The 21987-nt window shown below is 34.7% G+C and overlaps 1 protein-coding gene across 1 annotated transcript in view; it reads left to right on the top strand.

The window, feature by feature from the left end:
* NAA15 (N-alpha-acetyltransferase 15, NatA auxiliary subunit) overlaps window positions 1-21987 on the top strand; it is a 77289-nt gene that overhangs the window by 22911 nt on the left and 32391 nt on the right. The window contains exons 2-8 of the mRNA XM_079154823.1: window positions 7814-7898; window positions 9671-9775; window positions 13093-13250; window positions 14625-14759; window positions 15933-16086; window positions 20125-20244; window positions 21825-21920. Coding sequence (XP_079010949.1) covers window positions 7814-7898; window positions 9671-9775; window positions 13093-13250; window positions 14625-14759; window positions 15933-16086; window positions 20125-20244; window positions 21825-21920 — 853 coding nt within the window. The remainder of the gene's footprint in view (window positions 1-7813; window positions 7899-9670; window positions 9776-13092; window positions 13251-14624; window positions 14760-15932; window positions 16087-20124; window positions 20245-21824; window positions 21921-21987) is intronic.

Genomic DNA, 21987 nt, shown 5'->3' on the forward strand with positions numbered 1-21987 from the left:
ATGAGCTTGATCTGTCTTTAATTTCTTCCTCAAATGTTTTTGTACTTTTTTGTATAAGGCTTTTGCTTCCTTGGTTAATTCCCAGTGTTTTATTCCTTTGTATATGACTGTAAATGAACTTTTCTTAATTTCCTTTTTAAAAAATTTGTTCTAATTATTTATACGTGACAACAGAATGCATTTTGAATCATTGTACACAAATGGAGCACAACTTTTTATTTCTCTGATTGTACATAATGCATCCTAATTTCCTTCTTTTGATTGTTTGTTGTTAGTGTATAGAGATACAACTTCTATACTGACCTTTATATTTTTTTCTACTTTGTTGAATTCCTTTATTAGTTCCAACAGATATTTTTTTCAAAGTTTTTTAGGATTTTGTAGATATAAAATTTATCTTCAAATGGTAATAATTTTACTTCTTTCCAATTTGAATGCCTTTTCTTGTTTAATTGCTCTGGCTAGAAGTTTTAGTACTATGTTGAATAGAAATGATGAAAGTAAGAATCCTTGTTCCTGATGTTAGAGGAACTATGGACTTTGATGTTTCCTGTGGGTTCTTCGTGTATGTTTGATTTTTATTATGTAAAGCTAGTTTCCTTTTATTCCTAGTTTGTTGAGTGTTTTTATCATGAAAGGTTGAGTTTTGTTAAACACTTTCTGTGTACAAATTGAGATGAAAATGTACTTTTTTCTGTCTGTTAATGTGATATATTAGATTACATTGATCAATTATCATATGTTGAACCATCTTGCATTTTAGGAATAGATTCTACTTGGTCACTGTGTGTAATCCTTTTAATTTGTTATTGAATTTGTTTTGCTAATTTGTTGAGGATTTTAAAAGATCCAACATTCATTTTCTATTATGATATGACCTTTATAAGTTACATTTTAATTAGGTAAAACTTGGTAAAGCTGAATATATCTGGTTCTTTTGTTTGTTTTGGGGGCAGCATGGGAGTTAGAATCCAGTGCTTTACCTCAGAGCTATCCTTGATCCTTTATACTTTTTAAATTTTGAGATAGGGTCTTGCTAAATTGCCCAGGCAGGGCTGAAACTTGTGATCCTCCTGCCTCAGACTCCTGAGTTACTGGGATTATAGGTGTGTGCCACCATGGCTGGTTTATATGTCTTTGTGGTAAAAGAGAAACTGTTGAGTGAGATACGATGCAGAGTTTCCTGTTTTTCTTATGTATCTTTATTACTGAACTTTGTCATCAGACAATATAGTACGAGCCATGCTTTGAATATCTGTTGATACTTTTTCCTTTATGGGAAGACTACTCTGATTTATAACAAGTACTCTTAGAAGCAGTGCTATTAGGGGGAAAGAAGAGATGAGATCTATTTACTTAAGTGCATACTGATTCTTTTTCTTCTCTGCAGTGCTGGGGATCAAACCCTCATGCCTGCTAAAGCAAAGTACTCTTTCACTGACCTATACACCTAGTCCTGCATACTCATTCTTTTTTTTTTTATTTTTGTTTGCTTGTTACCGGGGATTGAACCCAACTGTGCTTAAACACTGAGCCATATCCCTGGTCTATCTTATTTTTAATTTTGGAATGGGTTCTTGCCAAGATGCTTATTAGGACCTCACTAAGTTGCTGAGGCTGGCTTTTCAACTTGTGATTCTCCTGCCTCAGCCTCCTGAGCTGCTGGGATTACAGGTGCACAACACCATACCTAGCTTAATATTCTTGTTTTAAACTCAGTTATTTGGGAGGATTTTCCATTTGGTAATCTTCTGTGTTTATTTTTCTCAATTAATTTTTCGTGATTTTATTATCCACTTGACTGAAAACTGAGTAAGCAAAGAAGTGGTAATAATAGTTGAACTTGTTGAATAGGAGATCTCTTAAAAGATTTAAAATTTTGTCATGAACAACTTTTATTTCAATAACATTTAATGGAGCTGAAGAAATAGCTCCTTTGGAGAGCGTTCGCCTAGCATGCGGAAGGACCGCGGTTCGATTCCCAGGCGGCTCAAATGAGAAGAAAAAAAAAACAAAAAACATTTAATATAATTTCTATATGTGGTGAAAAGAATCGTCCACCAAGGATCAGAGAACCTAGATTGTAGTCTAAGTTTTGCCACTAACTAGGTATGTAATCTTGGGTAAGTTGCTTGTTTTCCAAATTTTACCCCTATACAATAAGGGTTGAATCTTTTGTGCTTAGTTTTCAGGATTATCATGAAGATTAAATGACATAATGTATGGAATCCCTTTGGAAAATATGGTGGTGTAAACAAATGTAGGTGTTTCCGTTCAGACCATGAAAACTAGATTCCTGAATGTTGTAAGTTCAGCTATACAAAAATAAAGTCACTCTGTCCATGTTAAGTAAAATTACTCCAGGGCTATTTTGTGTCTACTACTTAGGTGTGGCCTTTCTGCAGTGTTTGTGAAATCCTGCAGCTGATTGTTGACACTCCATTCTCGTTAGTTGAAACTCTCAGCACCACTGACTGTTTTCTGGTCATTCTTTGTCTGGCCTTGTGAAGTTTCGTCCTACAAATGCATGACACCTTGTGCAGATTTCTGGATCTCTTTCCCTGTATATACATCATTTTCAGTACTCTTCTTTGCAGAGCACCTCTGCTGTTTTGAACTTTAATCTGTTTAACCCTGTGGACTAGTATGCTCTGTTGGGATCTTTCTTCCTGTACTGTAATGTGCAAAGTGCCTACAGGTGCAAAGCAGTGTGGTTTCCAGAGCTTATCATATTTCTTTCCCTCGTGGTTCATTATCTTGTGTTGCCTGTTTTATCCTTGATCCAGTTTTGTTTATGTTGGAAAAGCATGTTCAGCCTCACTGCATCCTGCCAGATATGGGAGTCATCTATTTTTAATTTTTAAAATTTCTCAAAATTTAAAGTAAACCCCCCCCCCCCCCCCCCCCCCCCCCGTGGTGGTGCTTGGGATTGAACCCACGGCCTTGTGCATGCAAGGCAAGCACTCTACCAAATGAGTTATATCCCCAGCCCCTTGTTTTTTAACTGACACATAAAGCATAAAAATTATCCATATTTCTGGGGTACTGTGTGATGTTTCAGTGCATGTATACATTGTGTAATGCTCAAATCATGTTAAGCAGATCTGTTTCAGCCTTTTTTTTTTTTTTGCTGAAAACATGCAAAATCCTAGCTTTTCTTATATATAGTATATTATTGTTATCTATATTCACCCTACTGTGCAGTAGCACACCAGAACTTTCTTCCTTCTATAACTTCCATAACTTAGTACCAGTTGGTGAACCTTTCCTCGCCCTGCTTTACCCTCTACTCACCCCAGCCTCTGGTACCACCGTTCCGCTTAATCTCACCTCATTGGTCAATGTTTTTATATTCTACATACAAGTAAGCTCATGCACTCTTGTCTTTCTTTGCCTGGTTTATTTCACCTTAATGTAGTGATCTCCAGTTCTATCCATGTTGTAACAAATGACCGACTTTAATATCTTTTATGGTTGAATAGTGTTCCCTTGTATGTACCACATTTTCTTTAACTGTTCATCAATTGGTGGACACTTAGTGTTTTTCCATTTCTTGGTTTTTGTGAATAATTCTGCTTTAAACATGGGAGTGCATGTATCTGTTAATACGCTGATTTCATTTCCGTTGCCGGGGGAAGGAGAGAGATGGATTGCTGTGTCATATTGCAGTTCTATTTTTAATATTTTAAGGAACCTCATTCTGTTTTCCATAATGACTGTACTTATTTACATTTCTATCAACAGTGTGTGAGGATTCTCCTTTCTCTACACCTTTGCCGGCATTCGTTATATTTAGTTTATTTGATCAGAATAAACTTACTTATTCTTACTGCAGTGAGGTGATATGTCATTGTGGTTTTGATTTGAATTTCCCTGATGATTAGTGATACTGAGCATTTATACATACCTGTTGGCCATTTGTATGGCTTTTTTTTTTTTTTAATGTTAATTTTGAGAAATGTCTGGTGACCTTTTTAATTAGATTCTTTTTCTCCCTCCTATTGAATTTTTGGAGTTCCTTATGTATTCTGGATGTTTGCTCTTAGATGTATAATGTGCAGATATTTTATGCCATTCTGTAGGTTTTTCTTCATGTTGTTGATTGTTTCCTTTGCTGTGCAGAAGCTTTTTAGTTTCATGCAGTTCCATTTATCTACTTTGGTTTTTGTGTTTTATGCTTTTGGAGTGTTGCCAAAAATTCCTTGTCCATTCCAATGCCTTGAAGCATTTTCTGTTTTCTTCTGGAAACTTCAGAGTTTGGGGTCTTACATTTAAGTCACCAGCCCATTTTGAGTTGCTTTTTGTAACTGGTGACAGATACAGGTCTACTTTTTCTGCATGTGTATATCCTGTTTTCCCAGCTCCATTTATTGAAATGACCATCCTTTCTCCACTATATATCCTTAGCACCCTTGTTGAAAATTAGTTGTATATATGTGTGTTCACTTCTAGGCTTTATATTCTGTTCCTTTGGTGTGTTACTGTTTGTATGGCAATGCTTAACTGTTTTGATTATTATAGCTTTGTAGTTTATTTTAAAATCAGGCAATGTAATACTGCTTTCTTTATTCATTTTTATTAAGATTACTTGGCTATTCAGGGTTTTTCATGGTTACATACAAATTTTTTAGGATTGTTTGTTCTAGTTCTTTGAAGACTGTTAATGGTATTTTTACAGGGATCACATTGAATCTCTTCAATAAGAAACTCTGGGTATTATGGGTATTTTAACACTATCGATTCTTCCAATCCATGAACATGGGATGTTTTCCCACTTTTTTTGTGTCTGCTTTAGTTTCTTTCATCCCTGTTTTATAGTTTCATTATAGAGATCTTTCACCTCCTTGGTGAAATGTATTTCTAGGTTTTTTTAGCTGTTATATGTGGGTTTTCTTGATTTCTATTTCAGATCATTGGCTATTGGCATATAGCAGTGTACTGATTTTCATGCATTGATTTTGTATCTTGCAAGTTTGTTGAATTTATTAGTTCTGAAAGTTATTTGGTGCTCTTTGAAGTTTTCTTCATGTAAGAATTTGTCATCTGTAAACCATGACAATTTGACTTACTCCTTTCCAATTTTTTTGCCTATTTGCTCTGGCTAGAATTTCCAGTACTGTGTTAAATAGAAGTGGTGAAAGTGGGCAATTTTATCTTGTTCCAGATCTTAGAAAGAAAGCTTTCTTATGTTTTTGTGAAAATAAGTTTTCATAAGCTAATGGTGGTTTTATGAACAATAACACTTAGGTTCTTTGTACATGTGTAGTTTTCAGAAACAGCAAAAAGTCAAAAACATTCCTTTTTAATTAGCTTAGTCTTTACATCACAGTTTTTTTGAATACATTTTAGTATTATAAGAAAAGCAAATTTTTCTTGGGCTTTCTGCTAATAAATAAATAGAAATTCTAAATATTGTTTTTTGGTCTTGTATTTTATTTTTTTTAACCAAGTTACTCCTGCTCTTCCCTCTTCTTATCTCCCAGAGTATTGTGCCTACTGAGTGTATAGTTGATCTTGGAGGGTAGAGAAAGTATACACAGTGGTTAGGAAGCTGTTGCACAGAAGCTGGAGCTAACAGTTCTTGGTAGAGGATAGAAATATGAGGGAAGGAGAAACACTAAATGTATTTATTCATTTATTTTTACTTAACCATTTAGGTGAGGGCATCTACTGAGATGGTGAAGACTTAAAGAATACATTTTAGGGAAGAAAACTAGTGTGTTGTGATAGTAGATTTGAGATGCAAAATAACCAAGTAGTGATGGTGAATACATCTTACTAATTTGCTGTAGCATGAGCTTAATTGATTTCTTCATGCTGAATGTGAAAGTTCACATTTTTACTGTTTTGTTTCTGTGTATTTTCTTTTATACTTGCATTAACTATCTTTCCCAGATTTGACTATATTGCCCAAAAAAAATAAGTAAATTTGTTTAAATTTGTGATAGTGAATTCTGCCACCAGTTATCTTTTAGATACATATTTTTTTCCTGTACCAAATGTAATTCTTTTTTTTTTTTTTTAAAGACATTTTACTTTTATTAGTTTACCCAATTTGAATTGAACCTTTTTAAATCACGTGAATTAAAAGTATTTGGATCCATTTTTAAATTTTAATTTTAGGAGCGCTCAGTTTTGATGCACAAAACATGACATCAGACAGCATGATATACAAATAACACAAAATCAAAGGCCTTATAACTTTATAGGTACCAAATGTAATTCTTTAAAATATTTTTATGAAAGCTTTTTGTTGTTCTTGTTTTTAGTACCAGGGATTTAGCTGAGGGGTGTTTAACCGCTGAACCACATCCCCATCCCTTTTTGATAAGTTTTTGATAAGGGTCTTGATAAGTTGTTTAGATCCTTGCTAAATTGCTGAGGCTGGCTTTGAACTCTTTTTTTATTTAAATTTTTATTTTTACAGACTGCAGTTTAATTCATTGTATACAAATGGGGTACAACTTTTCTTTTATATGGTTGTGCATAATGTAGATTCATACCATTCATGTAATCATACATATATATAGGGTAATACTGTCTATCCCATTCTACTGTCTTTTCTTCCCCCACCCCCTCCTACCCCATTTTCCTCTATACCATCCAAAGCAAAGTTCCTTCATTCTCCCCACCCCCAACCCCAACCCCCGCCACCCCACCCCTCTTGTTTTGTGTGTCCTCCACTTCTCAGAGAAAACACTTGGCCTTTGGTTTTTTGGGCTTGGCTGGTTTCACTTAGCATGTTCTCCAGCTCCATCCATTTACCAGCAAATGCTATAATTTTATTATTCTTTATGACTGAGTAATATTCCGTTATGTATATATACCACAGTTTCATTATCCATTCATCAATTGAAGGGTGTCTCGGTTGGCTCCACAATCTAGCTATTGTGAATTGAGCAGCTAAGAACATTGATGTGGCTGTGTCACTGTAGTATGCTGATTTTAAGTCCTTTGGGTATAAACCAAGGAGTTGGGTAGCTGGGTCAAATGGTTGACTTTGAACTCTTGAGCTTCCTGTCTTAACCTCTCAAGCTGCTGGGATTACAGGCATGAGCCACCACTCCAAGCGTGCCCAGTTTTTCATTTTGAGGCAAGATCTTGCTAAGTTGTTTAGGGCTTCAATAAATTGCTGAGACTGACCTTGAACTTGTGATCCTCTCTTCAGCCTCCTGGGTATTTAATTTTCATTCTGAATTTAAAGGCTGTGTATTTGTTTGTAGCTTGCAACAGTATTTCATTAATGTGAAATAAAGGGGCTTAGGGGTGTGGCTCAGCATACATGCTGGGCATGTGTGAGCCCTGGGTGCCTTCGCTAGCACCACCAAAATGAGTACAACAGTGGAATAAAAGTTCTGTCATTCTGGTTATATACTCTTTTTAATATGACTTATTTGTCCATCCACCTCTTTTTGTTACAAGACTTGGACATTTCACTGTGATATGCCCATGGGTCTTTTATTCTAGACATTTTACAGTACTTCTTTAGCACTTTAAGCTTAAAAGACTTCTTCATAAAAAGAAAATGTCTTACAAATTTGATTTCTATATCTTTTATTATTTTCACTTTCTACAACACTCAGTTTTTTCTGGAGCTAGCTTATGAGTTTTGAATATTTTATCTCTCAACAGCTTTTACTTTCTGTATTTGAATGTTTTTTATTTTTATATATTGTGGCATTTTAGTGGAACTTAGAAGAATATGGAAATAACATTTATTTTTACTTAACTATAAAAAATTAACATTGAATTTAAAGGTTTTGCATCCTGCATTTCTTGGTAAACTCACATTTTTAACTTTTTGTTTTGACAGAGATGTTATGAACATAAACAGTATAGAAATGGATTGAAGTTCTGTAAACAAATCCTCTCTAATCCCAAATTTGCAGAGCATGGAGGTAAGAGCAAATACTATATACTTTAAAGTGTAAGTAAATAAGGCTTTACTGCTTGTCTTCCTAGCTTCTTTTATTGGGCTCTACTGTCCAGCTGCTTTTATTTTCTAGAGAAATTGAACCCTATTTTTTACTCCTGTGAGAAAATAAAATTTAATACTGAATTTTTAATTTAAAAAGATAGTACATTCTACTTGAGTTCTGATTTATTTCTAATTCTAACATTAGCTATATAGGAAAGACAGAAGGACTGAGTAGGGCAGTCTGCTTATTTAAGTGAAATTTATGTCATAAGAAAATTTTACTTTAGAACTTTTATAAAGTTCTAAATTTTTTTCCTTACAATAAGCTTATATGGAAAGTGACCTTTTTGAGTTTTGCTTATGAACTATCATTTTTATATTTATATTGTCTTAGATTTTCAAAAGGGAGTCATGATTAAGACATTTGTATATTATAAAGTTGGGGTGGTTTACTAGTTTCCTAGTATGAAATTAGATGAATGGATATTTGTAGAGCAACTGGAGAGTGTGTGGCTATGAGGAGGCAAAGGAAAAATAAGCTTTTGCAGGTGTGACCTGTGCAGGCCTTGGAAAGCTCATCAGTAGTGAATTTGGCTGTGTGCTAGTATTGAAGAGGGGAGGGGCATAATAGTTTTCTATTAGCTTTCTTTAGACCTGCCTACATTTACTGTACTTTCTCCTTCACTGCATTTCAGTGTTTACTTTTACTGCAGTTGTTTGGATGGAAAGCAATGCTGATAAAAGTATCTAAATGCATCTCCTTTTCCTTGTCAGCTGGATATCAGGTTGTTTTATATTCATTTTTAAAGTATGCATACTGGTAATGTGGCCTTTTTAGTAGTAACATAATGAAAGTATAGAAAAGTACCATATTTCATTTTTGAAGTACAATTTCCCCCGTATTGTTTGATTATTTATAAAATGCATCTCCCTCTTTTAACATATCTGAAATCAGGTGCATGTGAAGTGTCATAATTTCATTGAAAATATTTTAAAACAGTATTTGTTTAATCTTCCTCTTAGTTATACCTTTAGTCCTTATCTTTTATTCCTCACTAAATTTTCTATAATTTGTAAATTTTGTCTTAAAATTAGGCAAATAAATTACAGTTATACACAGTATAAAATTAGAAATCTCTTCTTTTCTGGAAACTTAGTACTTGCCACAGTTCTCTCTTTGAATCTGTTCATTGCAAATGGCAGATTTTGGACATCTTTTACTCATATATTCAGTATCCTAAAAACATTTTTAAATAAATTTATGAAAATCAGAAATGTAGGTAACATATATTTATGTTTTAATCAGAAGAGTGAATTTAACCTTTACATAACTTAGATTCATAGAAATAAAGTCTGTTTTCAAGATAGCTTTTCATATTTTAAAGGATATCCCATGGAATTCCCCTGAGAACAGTAATAGAGTAATTGATTACATGTTGTCAGTGTATGTATTACTAGATAATCTTTCTGATCAGATGTACATGCATTTTATATGTTTTTAATCTTAAAGAGAAAAAGAAAACATAGGAGAGCCTCCTAGAATGGAATCTAGAAATCTTTGCTTAGTTGGTTTGTCAATTTTAAAAGCTTTTTGATTTTGGAAAAGTGCCAGCAATCTCCTTCAAGTTTTTAATTCTTAGTTTAACATAGCATTTGTTTTTGAAGAGTATGATTATGCTTTATTGCTATTTTTATTTGTAATCTTTAATTTCTTTTCTTTTTTACTCCCCCCACCCCCATTATTAAAACTAGAAACCCTGGCTATGAAAGGATTAACATTGAACTGTTTGGGAAAAAAGGAAGAAGCTTATGAATTGGTTCGTAGAGGTTTAAGAAATGACTTGAAGAGTCATGTATGTATCCTTTTTGAAATACATTTAATGATTGAGTGGGGTGTTTTGAGCTAAGGCAGCAATGTGAGAGTCAGAAGGTCCAGTTTCTTCTTATTGTGCAATTCCAGAAGAAGTTGTTCTCTCTGAAATTGAGCTAATAGCAACTGCCTGCATTCAGGGAACATTTTTACAGACCCGTCATGTTTTTTTTGTTTGTTTGTTTTTGGTACTGGGAATTGAATTCCGTGGCAATTAACCACTGAACAACCACAACCCCCCCTTTTTTTTTTTTTTAAAATTTTGAGACAAAGGCTTACTAAATTAGTTAGCCTCACTGAGTTGTTTAGGCTGGCTTTGAACTTGTGATCCTCCTGCCTCAGCTGCCAAACTGCTGGGATTATAGGTGTGCACCACTGCACCTGACTGGTTTTTGAGGTTTTTTTATTTTTGTTTTTGTTTTTGTTCTTCCCTTTTTTGTTTGTTTTTGAAACTGGGGTTGAACACAGGCATGCTTTACCACTGTGCTGTATCCCCAGCCCTTTTTATTTTTTGAGTCAGGGACTTGCTAAGCTTCTAGGGCCTTGCTAAGTTGCTGAGGCTGGTCTGGAACTTGAGATCCTCCTGCCTCAGCCTCTTGAGTTGCTTGGATTACAAGTGTGCACCACGATGTCCAGCTGGACCCACCATGTTTAACATTATGTCTGTCTCACATATAAATGAGACTTGCATTTAAAAATATCTATGAAAGCTCTTCCCACTCTCAAAAAAGAGGGAGGAGACATATGTTCGTGTCCCCCCGAATTCATGATTCACATCTAATTACTGGTGTGATGGTTTGGAAGGTGATAAGGTCAAGAGAGTGGCGCCTTCATATATGGAATTAATGCCCATAAAAAAGAGGCCAGCAGAAACTTGTTTGCTCTTTTTGGTCAGTGCCATTTATGAAGTAGAGAACAAGCCTTACCAGACACTGAATTTCCTTTGTCTTCGACTTCATGGCCTCCACAATTATGAACAATAAATGTCTTGTTTGTAGATTACTTTGTCTAGCTATTTTGTTATAGCAGTCTGAATGGACCGAGTCATCATGCAGATTTATCATGATCATAACTTTAGAGAAGAATATGAATGTATGTGTGGTGTATGTGTGTGTGTGTGTGTGTGTGTGTGTGTGTGTGTGTGTGTGTATGTAATGGAATAAGTAATGTAGAGAGACGCAATACTTTGAATCAAGTATTCAAAGCACAGGCTTTGGAATACAGGCTTGGAATATAATGTACTTCATGTAGGCTTGAAACCAAACTTAGCTTCTTTTCTATGTGATTTAGGGTTCATTTTCCTCATGTGTAAAATGGGGGTAATTTCACCCATGTCGTTGTGATGGCATAAAGATAATGGTGAAATGTAAAACATAAATTTTATATGTTAAGAAAAATGCAAGTTTGGGATCAAATAGAAATGGATGAGGGAAGATGGAGAAAAATCATGGGTTGTTATATTTTAAATAGTCTTTAACAAGTAATTTTGTACCTATTTTTTGGACTTAACAATTTTAACAGCTAAAATATTTAGCACAATTTCAAATGTTTACCAGACCTCTTGCATAGTAAAAAACATACATACAAATACAGTAAGGATTTTGCTTTCAGGAGACTTGATAGTCTGGTGACGGAAGACTAGAGGCATATACAGAATATTTTTTACTATTATAAAAAATACTGGTCTGGGGAGATAGTTCAGTTGGTAGAGTGCTTGCAAGGCCCTGGGTTCAATCCCCAGTACCACAAAAAAAAAAAAAAAAAAAAAAAAAAATGCTGTGGCTTGTTCAAAAAAATTATTATTCCCGTAAAGCAGAAGTGTGTGAACTAAGTGACCAAAGGGCTGGAAAGGTAAGCAAGGGCTTAATTAATAAGAACATTGTAGTACTAGGGATGGAACCCAGAGCTTCACCCCTGCTAGGCAAGCACACCCCTACTGATATACATCCCTTGCCCCTTTGTTATTTTTTACATTTATTTTTTGTTTTTGACAGTTTGGGCTCGGAACCTAGGGGCACTGTACCATGGAATTATGTACATCCCCAGTCCTTTTGAATTTATTTTTAGGTAGGGTCTTGCTAAGTTGCCCAGGCTGGCCTTATATTTGTGATCCTTCTGCCTCAACCACCTGAGTAGCTGAGGTTACAGGTGTGTACTGCCATGCCTAGCCTTTTTTAAAATTTTTATTTTGAGACAAGGTCTTACTAAGTGGCCAGGGCTGGTCTCATATTCACAATTCTCCTGCCTCAGCTTCTCCAGGAGTTGGAATAATAGGAATGCCCCACCATGCCTGGCTTCTTTTCATTTTTAATGATTGCATTTACCATTAAATACAATTAGATTCCTCTTGGTGGACTTAACTTTAATTTTTTTGAAGAGTTAAACTCTTCAAGATAAGTTTTAAGGTTGTCGATATGCTCAAGAGAGGCACAGTCCTGAAAATACAGGGTATTGGTGATAAAAATGTTGGTACAGGATGGAAAGATAGCAAATAGGAATCAGATTAGAAAGGGCTGTGGCTCTTGGTTTTTTTTTTTTTTTTGGGTGCTGGGGATCGAATCCAGGGCCTTGTGCTTACAAGGCAAGCACTGTACTGACTGAGCTATCTCCCCAGCCCCTCTCTTGGGTTTTTAAAACCGTATTCCAAGCATCTGAGAGGATTTTGTCAAGGTTTATTTTGTTATTTGTATTTCAAACAAGATTTTATAGTTTTAATATTTATAGTTTTAAATGTGTATTTTTAGTTATATATGGCATCCTAGATACTTGGTATTGCTGAATGTGAGGATCCATGGTCTAAAATTTGTTAGATTGAAAAGTTTGAGCCTGATCTGAAAAAGGAACATTCTGTTTCTGGGAAGGGAAGTAGCTGTTTTTTCCTTTTGATTATGTGTGTTTTAGAAAAATGACTTCGGTAGAATAGAATAAAAGGAGAGACAAAGGTAGTAGGGTGTAGTGACTGTGGAGTGATTTAGATACAATGTGAAAAGGACTTGTATTAGGGGAATGGGCTCTTCCCCCATTTTGTACTATTTTTTATGACCTATTGTTATTTTACCAAATTAGCTATGCCCTTTACTAAACTTCAAGTTCTGTGAATGTTGGAGACTGTTTTGTTTACCTGCATCCTAATTATTAAGACTTCTGTGCTCTTTTCCATTGTATTAAATTCCCTTTTATCATTGTATTCCTTTCTCCACGTTTTTTCAAGTTATTTTTTTTATCAGTGGTTGTAGTTTCCTGGAGGGTTGTTTGGAATACTTTTTCTTGAATTATAGGTTGTATCCTTAACTAAGTTCTTTAGGTTGGCATGTTTATGGCCTTCTTCAGAGGTCAGACAAGAAGTATGACGAAGCCATTAAGTGTTACAGAAATGCACTAAAATGGGATAAAGACAATCTTCAAATCTTGAGGGACCTTTCCTTACTACAGATTCAAATGCGAGATCTTGAGGGTTACAGGGTAAGTAAAATACAGATTTTTTTTTTTTTTAATTCTAAGAGAAAAATATTGGTCGTTAGAACTTTAGGGACTTTCTTATAAAATTCCACTTCATTTTTGAAAAGAATGTAATTGCACGCATCGTGTTCCATTCCTACCTTCCCCCCGCCCTCTGTCCCCACCTTCCCAGTTTGGAACAGCTGCATCTTTAAAATCTGACTTTATTTTCTTGTTCAGGCTGATTAAATAAATTCGTCTAAAAAAAAATTGCTCCTTTCCTTTCTACAATATTAATGTGTTGTAACTGTGATTTTTATTTATGTCCACCCCTACACCCCTTCTTTTTTTTGTTGTGCTGGGGTTTGAATCCAGGGCCTCAGGCATGCTAAGCAAGTGCTCTTACACTGTGCAACATCCTCAACCCACTTTCCTGGAAAGCACATTTGTTTTTTTCTTTTTTACATTCCTTGAGAATAACCTGTCTTTGTAGTTTGAATTTACTTTTGTTGGTGAGGGGTATACTGTGAGTTGAACCCAGGGGTGCTTTACCACTGAACCAAGTCCCCATTTTTTCTCTTTATTAGTTTTTATTTATTTATCTATTTTATTATTTATTTATTTATTTATTTTTAAGGTAGGGCCTTGCTCAGTTACTTAGGCTGGCCTTGAACTTGTAGTTCTCTTAAGGCCCAGCCTCCCGAGTCACCCACCACCTTGTCATACTGTAGCTTCAGTTTTAACCCTTAAATTAGTCTTGAATTTAATTATTTCCTAACTTTTTCATATTCGTTTTCCTTTTTCGTGGTAGTGCCTGCTGAGCTGTTTTCTCTATATATTTTCAATTAGGAGTTGGGCACTTTATTTTCTGAAGAATTTTTGAATTTTTTTTTTCCCTTTGTACTATCTTTACCATCCTCATTCTTGGAGTGGATAGATTTGGAAATAAAGAAGGGTATCTGGTCTTTACTTTTTTTTTTTTTTTTTAATTTGGTACTGGAGATTGAACCCAAGGGCACTTTATCACTGATCCACATCCCCAGCCCTTTTTTATTTTTCATTGTGATAGGATCTCACTGAGTTGCTGAGACTGGCTTTGAACTTGTGATCCTCCTGCCTCAGTCTCCCAAGTAGCTGGGATTACAGGCCTGTGCCACTGTGCCTGACTCTTCAGAGTTTTTTAAAAAAGTCATTTGATTAACTTGGAGGCTTTATTGTGCTTAATACACATTCTTTTGCCTCTAAAACTGTACAATATGGATGTTTCAATCTATTTACTATCACCGTTTCCAGCATTTTGTAGCAAAATATATAGTGTTGTGGGGAAAATTAATGTGATCTTTTAAAGGTGCATCTATTTTAACTGTAAACCTAAGAAAAACTTTTTCCCCCTTGAAGGAAACACGGTATCAATTACTTCAACTTCGACCTGCACAGAGAGCATCATGGATTGGTTATGCTATTGCTTACCATTTATTAGAAGATTATGAAATGGCGGCAAAAATTTTAGAAGAATTTAGGAAAACACAACAGGTAATAACAAGAAAACAGTCGCTAGGTCTGATTCTGAGTATAACTGAGAGAAGTGTACACAGTCAGGTTAACTTTTTGTTTTGAAATATTTTATACTTAGAAAAGTTGCAGGTATAATACAGAGAACTCTACCCAGAAGTTCACTCACATTATCTAATGCCAATATTTGATGCATTTACTTTTAAAATCTCTAACCTGCATCTCTATTTGCATTTTCTTCCTTAAACATTTGAGAATAATTACAGACATCATGCTCTTTACCCTTAAGTGCTCTAGTGTGTCTTTCCTAGGAATAACTCTATAGTTGTCAATTCTGTAGGTACTGCTACAGAGATGATCAGAGATTAACATTGATAAATTGTTATTATCTAAGATATAGCCCATATTGAAAATTTGCTAATTGTCTTTATTGTATCCTTTCTAGCAGTTTTTTTTCCCCCTTTTTGGTATCTGGTTTGGAACCATATCTTGCATGGAATTATCATTTCTCTTCAGTCTCTTTAATCTGAAACAGTTTTAAAGATGTTCATAGTATTTCATGACATTGATGTTTTTGAAGAGTACAGGGAGTGCTTTTGTAGAATGTCCTTATATTTCTTCATTATCAAATATAATTATGCATATCTAATAGTTAGACATAATTTAGACATAATGATGAATCCTCAGTTCATCAGATTGAGAGACGTGATGGCTTGTTTTCCATTTGATTTCTATATTAAGGTGGTATCTGCAACTATAAAGTTGTTTTTTTCTCTCTACATGTTTATTAAACAACTTGAAACTATATAGCCTTTTTCTTATCAAACTTTCATCACTAATTTTATCATTCATTGGTTGTGATTCGTATCTGAATCAGTTACTGTAGTAGTTATGAAATTAAATGGGAATTCTCTAACTCTTATACCTAGATTTGTTATTAGGCATTTCCTGTTAAGAGTTTTCCCCTCTTCCATATTTATTTATTGTACATAAGAACGTATAGATTATTTTTGATTCAATTCATTATAAATTAATGTTTCTGTTTACTTAATTGCTCCATAGACAGATATTGAGGAATTAAGCAAAATTTCGATATGTCAGATAGCTGTTATCCTTTGACTTTTGAGTGTGCAAATTATTTTCTAATAGGAAAACAAAATTCTTACTGTTAGTATTCCTTATATCCATGTACAGACATCCCCTGATAAAGTGGATTATGAATATAGCGAACTTCTTTTATATCAAAATCAAGTTCTTCGGGAAGCAGGTCTCTATAGAGAAGCCTTGGAACATCTTTGTACCTATGAAAAGCAGATTTGTGATAAACTTGCTGTAGAAGAAACCAAAGGTATTTTTAAAAGAATGTCATTTATTCTAATATTTAATTATGTCAGAGAGCAAGGCTGAACAGTCATCAGCTGATAGCTGAGTATAATTCAACTCTTTGATGATGGAAAATCAATAATTCATATACATTGAATAATTTGTATGTGGTAAAATATATTCTTAATGGATATTGTTAATATAGAAATAATAATTGCAAATAAAAATTCATTGAATGAAATGACTCAATAAAGCATCCATTTTTGTGTTGTTACTGATGTTTTTGAGATAGGGTCTTCCTATGTGGCCCAGATATTTTCAAACTTCTGAGCTTAAGTGATCATCCAGCCTAAGGTCATGCTCTACTGTTCACCTTAAACAAATTATTACAGGGTTTGAACACAGAACATAGGAAGCAATTATAAAATACAGGGTTAAACACCTTAGGACAGCTTATTAGCAAAACTACAGTGTAAGTAGTGTGTGCCAGATTTCTTAATTGCCAGTAATAAATATTGATAAATCAGTCTTTACTGAAATGCCCATAGGATGTTCCTGGGTGTCTTTATGGTTTATATGAATGTCTGAGTCAGTAGAAAGAAGATTAATTCTGGAAGGAAAGGAAACAAAGTTTGGGTTCATATGTGTGTGTAGATTGTGATGGAAGGGGGTAAATACCTGAATAAATGGTTCCTATGCACTACTTATAAGAGGGCTGAGAAAAAAAGGGACACCTACAGTTTTAAAAGTTGATGACATGATCGTAAAAAATTGAAAGAAGAATAAGTAATTGAAAATAAAAGTAATTTTTAAGAATTATCATCTAAAATGTTGCTTTGCCCTGACTAGTTTGGGGAGCTTAAACTTGCTGGTTTCACATTTCTTTGGTTCACTTTGAAGTTAGACAGTGTAAAACTACAGGATCTATGTGCATAGTAAGTATAGCCATTATTTGCTCACGGGTAAATGCTCCTGGCAAGAAAAACTGAACATATAAGGCTCCTAAGTGAACTGTAGGTCCAGGATAGCCCTCTTTGAATTGATCATCCCTTAGTTGTCTATGGGTTATAAAGGGAGGAGGTCTGCCATGATGGAAGACCACAAGTCTGGGAAAAATAGATTACAAGTTCTTCTGTTGGCCACTGAGTATCTGTATTACCAGAGCAAGGCTTGGGCCTCAGTTTTTTTTTTTTTTTTTTTTTGCGGTGCTGGGGATTGAACCCAGGGCCTTGTGCTTGCAAGGCAAGCACTCTACCAACTGAGCTATATCCCCAGCCCAGGGCCTCAGTTTCTTAATAGAAATACCTGACAGTTTTCAAGGTAATTTGAAGCATAATATTTTCTTCCATCCTTTTAATTATTTAATTATTGAGAAGAATAGTCAGTCAAGTTGGATTCAGATTCAGAATTGACCCATGGATTTTAGCAATTTGGAATTTGTTGGTCATCTTAACAAACACATATTCTGAACATCTTGAAGGAAGATAATAAAAACCCAAACATCAGATCTGTTCAAATGAAGTTGAGAGTAGAGGAATTGAAGTTGTTGAGAAAATGACTCAGAAGGAATTTGCTGTACAGGAAACAATGGGATGGTGGTAGGTGAAATAGGATAAAGGATCTAAAGGTTTCTTTTGACAGCATGTGTTTGTGCTGATTGGGGAATGATACAAAAAAGAATACTTGATAAAGTAGGAGGGATGTGATCCAGTGGGTAATTTGAAAGATGAGCTTTAGATAAGAATATTAACTAATAGTTCATCCCCAGTAACAAAGATGGTTGTACACAGGCAAGCAGGTGTAGATGTAGTGAGTATTTGGGAGTTATCTCATCATTGCTTCCATTTTCTACATGAAATAGAAGTAAGACCCTCAACACTTCCACAATATACATATGTGTGTTAAGTGTTGGGGACAGGTATATAAAGAGAAGAAAGCTGAAAATGAAATTAATCTTTGAAAATTCTAGTAGCAAAGGCATTGTTTCTGGTGGTTGTAGTTGAGGGGAGAGAATGAGATGATAAAGATCACCTGGGGAACTTCCTGAAGTTGATGATCTGGCAGAGATAGGTAAAATGTTTTACAGTTAATTCTTGTGTGTGTGTGTGTGTGTGTGTGTGTGTGTGTAAGTAACTCAAGATTCAACCTAGAGCCTCATATATGCTAGGCAAGTACTGTACCGCTGAGCTATATCCCCACTCCTTATATCATTAATTCATCAGTCCCTTCCATACTGAAAAGATGGGAGGAGATTAAGGGGAAGAAATGAGGGTGGGTATAGCATAGAGTAGTAAATTATGGGTTATTTTTTATGTTTTCAGTGAAGTTGACCTTTGGTTAATATAGAATAACCAATATACTACAGCTTGCATTGTTGGTATTATAAGCCTGAGTTATTGGGTGAATATCACTCGTGTGCATTATAGATGTTTAGCAGCATACCTAACTTCTTCCCCATAGATAGCAGTAGATCCCATTACTCAAATATGACAACCAAAATTCCTTTAAATATTACCAAATGTACCCTGGTTGAGAACCACTGGTACAGATGTTAAGAATATATAATTTTAGCTAAATTGCTTGGGTTCAAATTCTTTTGCCAGTACTCTTGGAAACATCCTTGTACAAGTTTATTTAAGTTCTCTCTGCTTTAAAAATAAAAATAATAGTAACTTATTTCAGAGTTCTGAGAACTGAATTAGTTAATACTCTGTAAGCGAATACTCAGTAAGTGTTCATTTGTAATTACTTAATGCAACACAAGAATGGAATGGAAGATGAAATAATAGTTTAAAAATAATGTCTTTGGGTGAATGGAAGCTGATTAATGGTATGGGAAAGCAATCCTGAGTAGTGTTTGATGTTCATGACTTTGGAGCTCATGGATTTCCATTGCAACCACTGTCAGATGAATATCTGACTTGCTTCCTTCATGAGAAATTGTTCAGCAGACAACAGTTAGAATTATCCAGTCTTTAAAATTGGTGAGATAAACATGGAAGGCTTAGCTTTCAGATTAGTTTTGATACTTGTTACTGCTAATGTTTTTTCAGGTAGTGATTTATTATACTGCTGGGGGAAGGCAAGCGTGAGTCTGTAATCTGCTTATAGAAAAGGGAATGGTTTGAAATTTGAGTAAAATTAGACAAGAAGAAAGAAAAACAAGACAGTTAAGCTTAAAACAGGATGCTTATTTGGTTGCTGGAAGAGATAAAATGATGATGACTAAGTGGGGATTTTTTTTGGTACCAGGGATTGAACCCAGAGATGCTTAATCACGCTGAGCCACATTCCCTGCCCTTTTAATTTATTTTTTTAAATTTTGAGATAGTGTCTCACTCCTCAGTTGCTTATGTCCTCACTAAGTTGATGAGGCTGGCTTTGAACATGTGATCCTCCTGCTTCAGCCTCCTGTTCCACTGGGCTTACAGCATGTACCACTGCTTCCAGCTAGGTGGTTTTGAATGTGGTGAGGTTGTTATAGACTCCTACTGTAGAATTATTTTATAGTTGATTAAGGGATCATGAGGACAGAGTTTTAAAGAGGTCATTGATTTAGATGTCAAAAATATATTTTAAAATTCATTTTATTTTTTAAGTTGTATATGGACCTTTATTTTATTTATTTATATGTGATGCTAAGAATTGAACCCAGTGCCTCACAGATGCTAGACATGTGCTCTGTCACTGAGCCACAACCCCAGCCCTCAAAGTTGTTCTGAAGATACCAGGAATAGTTGAGGAAGATGATGGTTTGGTGGTAGGTGTTCAGTTAACAGGAGACTGTGGCCTGGGGTTGGACAGTCTTCCCTGAATAAATTGAGGATATGAAGAAAATGACATTTCTAAATAATGTGGACTTCTGAAAAAGAGATAATAAAATATCATGGTAAACATTCATTTTGGAGGGATTTGGGATTTCCAGGAGGAAACCAGATCCATCTACTTCCCAACTTTGATTTATAATGAAGTTTTAAGAGAAATTTTGAGGAAAAGTAGAAACAGCAATTTGAAGATTTTTCTTAGCTACTTTAATTCTTTTGTATGTTTGTTTAATAATTAGGGGAACTTCTGTTGCAATTGTGTCGTTTGGAAGATGCTGCTGATGTTTATAGAGGATTACAAGAGCGGAATCCTGAAAACTGGGCCTATTACAAAGGCTTAGAAAAAGCACTGAAGCCAGGTAGTGTTGTTAAATTTTATTGTTTTAATTCTTTTGTTAATGTGCTAGAAAAATAATTGTTGAGTTGATTCAGAATGTGAATACAAAAGTACATTGCATACTTCCATTTCATATGACAGATTGAGCATGTTCTGAAATCTTGATTCTGTTACAAACTGATAAGATTGAAAACAAAAATCTTGGAAACATTTTTAGAGAAAGCTCACAAAAGCACAGAAGCATCGAAATCATGAAGGGGAAATTTCTTTATTTTTATATTTTTTTTAGTTGTAGATGGACATAATATCTTTATATTTATTTATTTTTATGTGGTGCTGAGGATCAAACCCAGTGCCTCTTGCATGCTAGGCAAGTGCTTTACTACTGAGCTGCAAACCTAGCCCTGAAAGGGACATTTCGATTGGCAGAAATGGAGATGTTTTCCTCAAGAAAGGATGCAAAGCATAACCTCTGTGGCAAACCAACTACAGCAGAGTAGCCTCCCAGGGCCACATGCATATTGCCAGGCTGAATGAGCAGTATTATTCCTTTGTGGAAAGAGATTAAATTTCCATCACTCGGATAAACTTGGATCCAGAGACCCTTTGTGTGCCCTCTCCCCCAGTTACCCTCTCCCAAAAGTGGTGTCCACTTGTGGAGTCAGGCCCAGAAACAAATAGGCAGGATTCTTAGCCAAATGATCTGATATGAGGATATTTCCTTCAAATGAGTCATTCTTGTTACCAATGATATATATATATATATATATCAATGGTAACAAGTATAACATATATGTATATAACATAACATATATATATATATATATATGGACACACACACACATATATACATACATACATAAAGAGAAAAACCTGACTGCAGATACTTTGTAACAAAGATTCTGGGACTATCATGGGAATGCCAGCGTGGAATGGTGAATGCCAGTGCCTACAAAGGGGAGAGTAGAGATGGTGCGGTTGTTTAAGATGAATAGAGGACATTGCAGCCATGAAACATGAATAGTCATGAGAAATTATCCATTAGGAATCTAGGAAATTAAAAGCCTATAATTGAAATAAAAATCTTAATAGACTGAATAGAAGAGAGGTCACAGCTGAGAAAAGAAAAAATAGTGAAATGAAAGATTAAGCTGAGGAAAGCCTTTTTACAATTGCACTGAGAATAGAAGAAAAAATATAAAATAAATAGGGACAAATGGAAGATAGGGGATTGGTCCCAAAACTCTGGAGAGATCAAAGAAGAGAAAGAAGGTTGAAACTAAATAGTAGAGAAGCAATTAGGGGAATGTAGTAGCTGAAACCTTTTCAGTACTAAGTTCTCAGATTTTGAAAGCTTACCTAAATCAGAATAGGATAAAGAAAACGATATATTTTGTGTAGTTATAGGTACTTAAGACAGGAAAGAAATTACCGAATATTAATATTTTTAATGACGATATATTTAGGTGGTAAGATTACAAATAATTTTCTTATCTTCAAAATGTCTTTTTACTTATTTTAATTACTTTGAGAAACTTACAATTTGCCAGAAAAATGTGTAATTTATAATTACATATAAAACCAAGTTTTCTTTTTCCACAGCTAATATGTTAGAACGACTAAAAATATATGAGGAGGCCTGGACCAAATATCCCAGGGGACTGGTGCCAAGAAGGCTGCCATTAAACTTTTTATCTGGTAAGTGAGAGTAATGGCAAAGAAATGAAAATGCTGTTGGAACTTTAAGTTTCTTTTCTTGGTTTTA

Source organism: Sciurus vulgaris, assembly GCF_902686455.1.
Source record: "Sciurus vulgaris genome assembly, chromosome: 9".
In the NCBI taxonomy this organism is placed as follows: domain Eukaryota; kingdom Metazoa; phylum Chordata; class Mammalia; order Rodentia; family Sciuridae; genus Sciurus; species Sciurus vulgaris.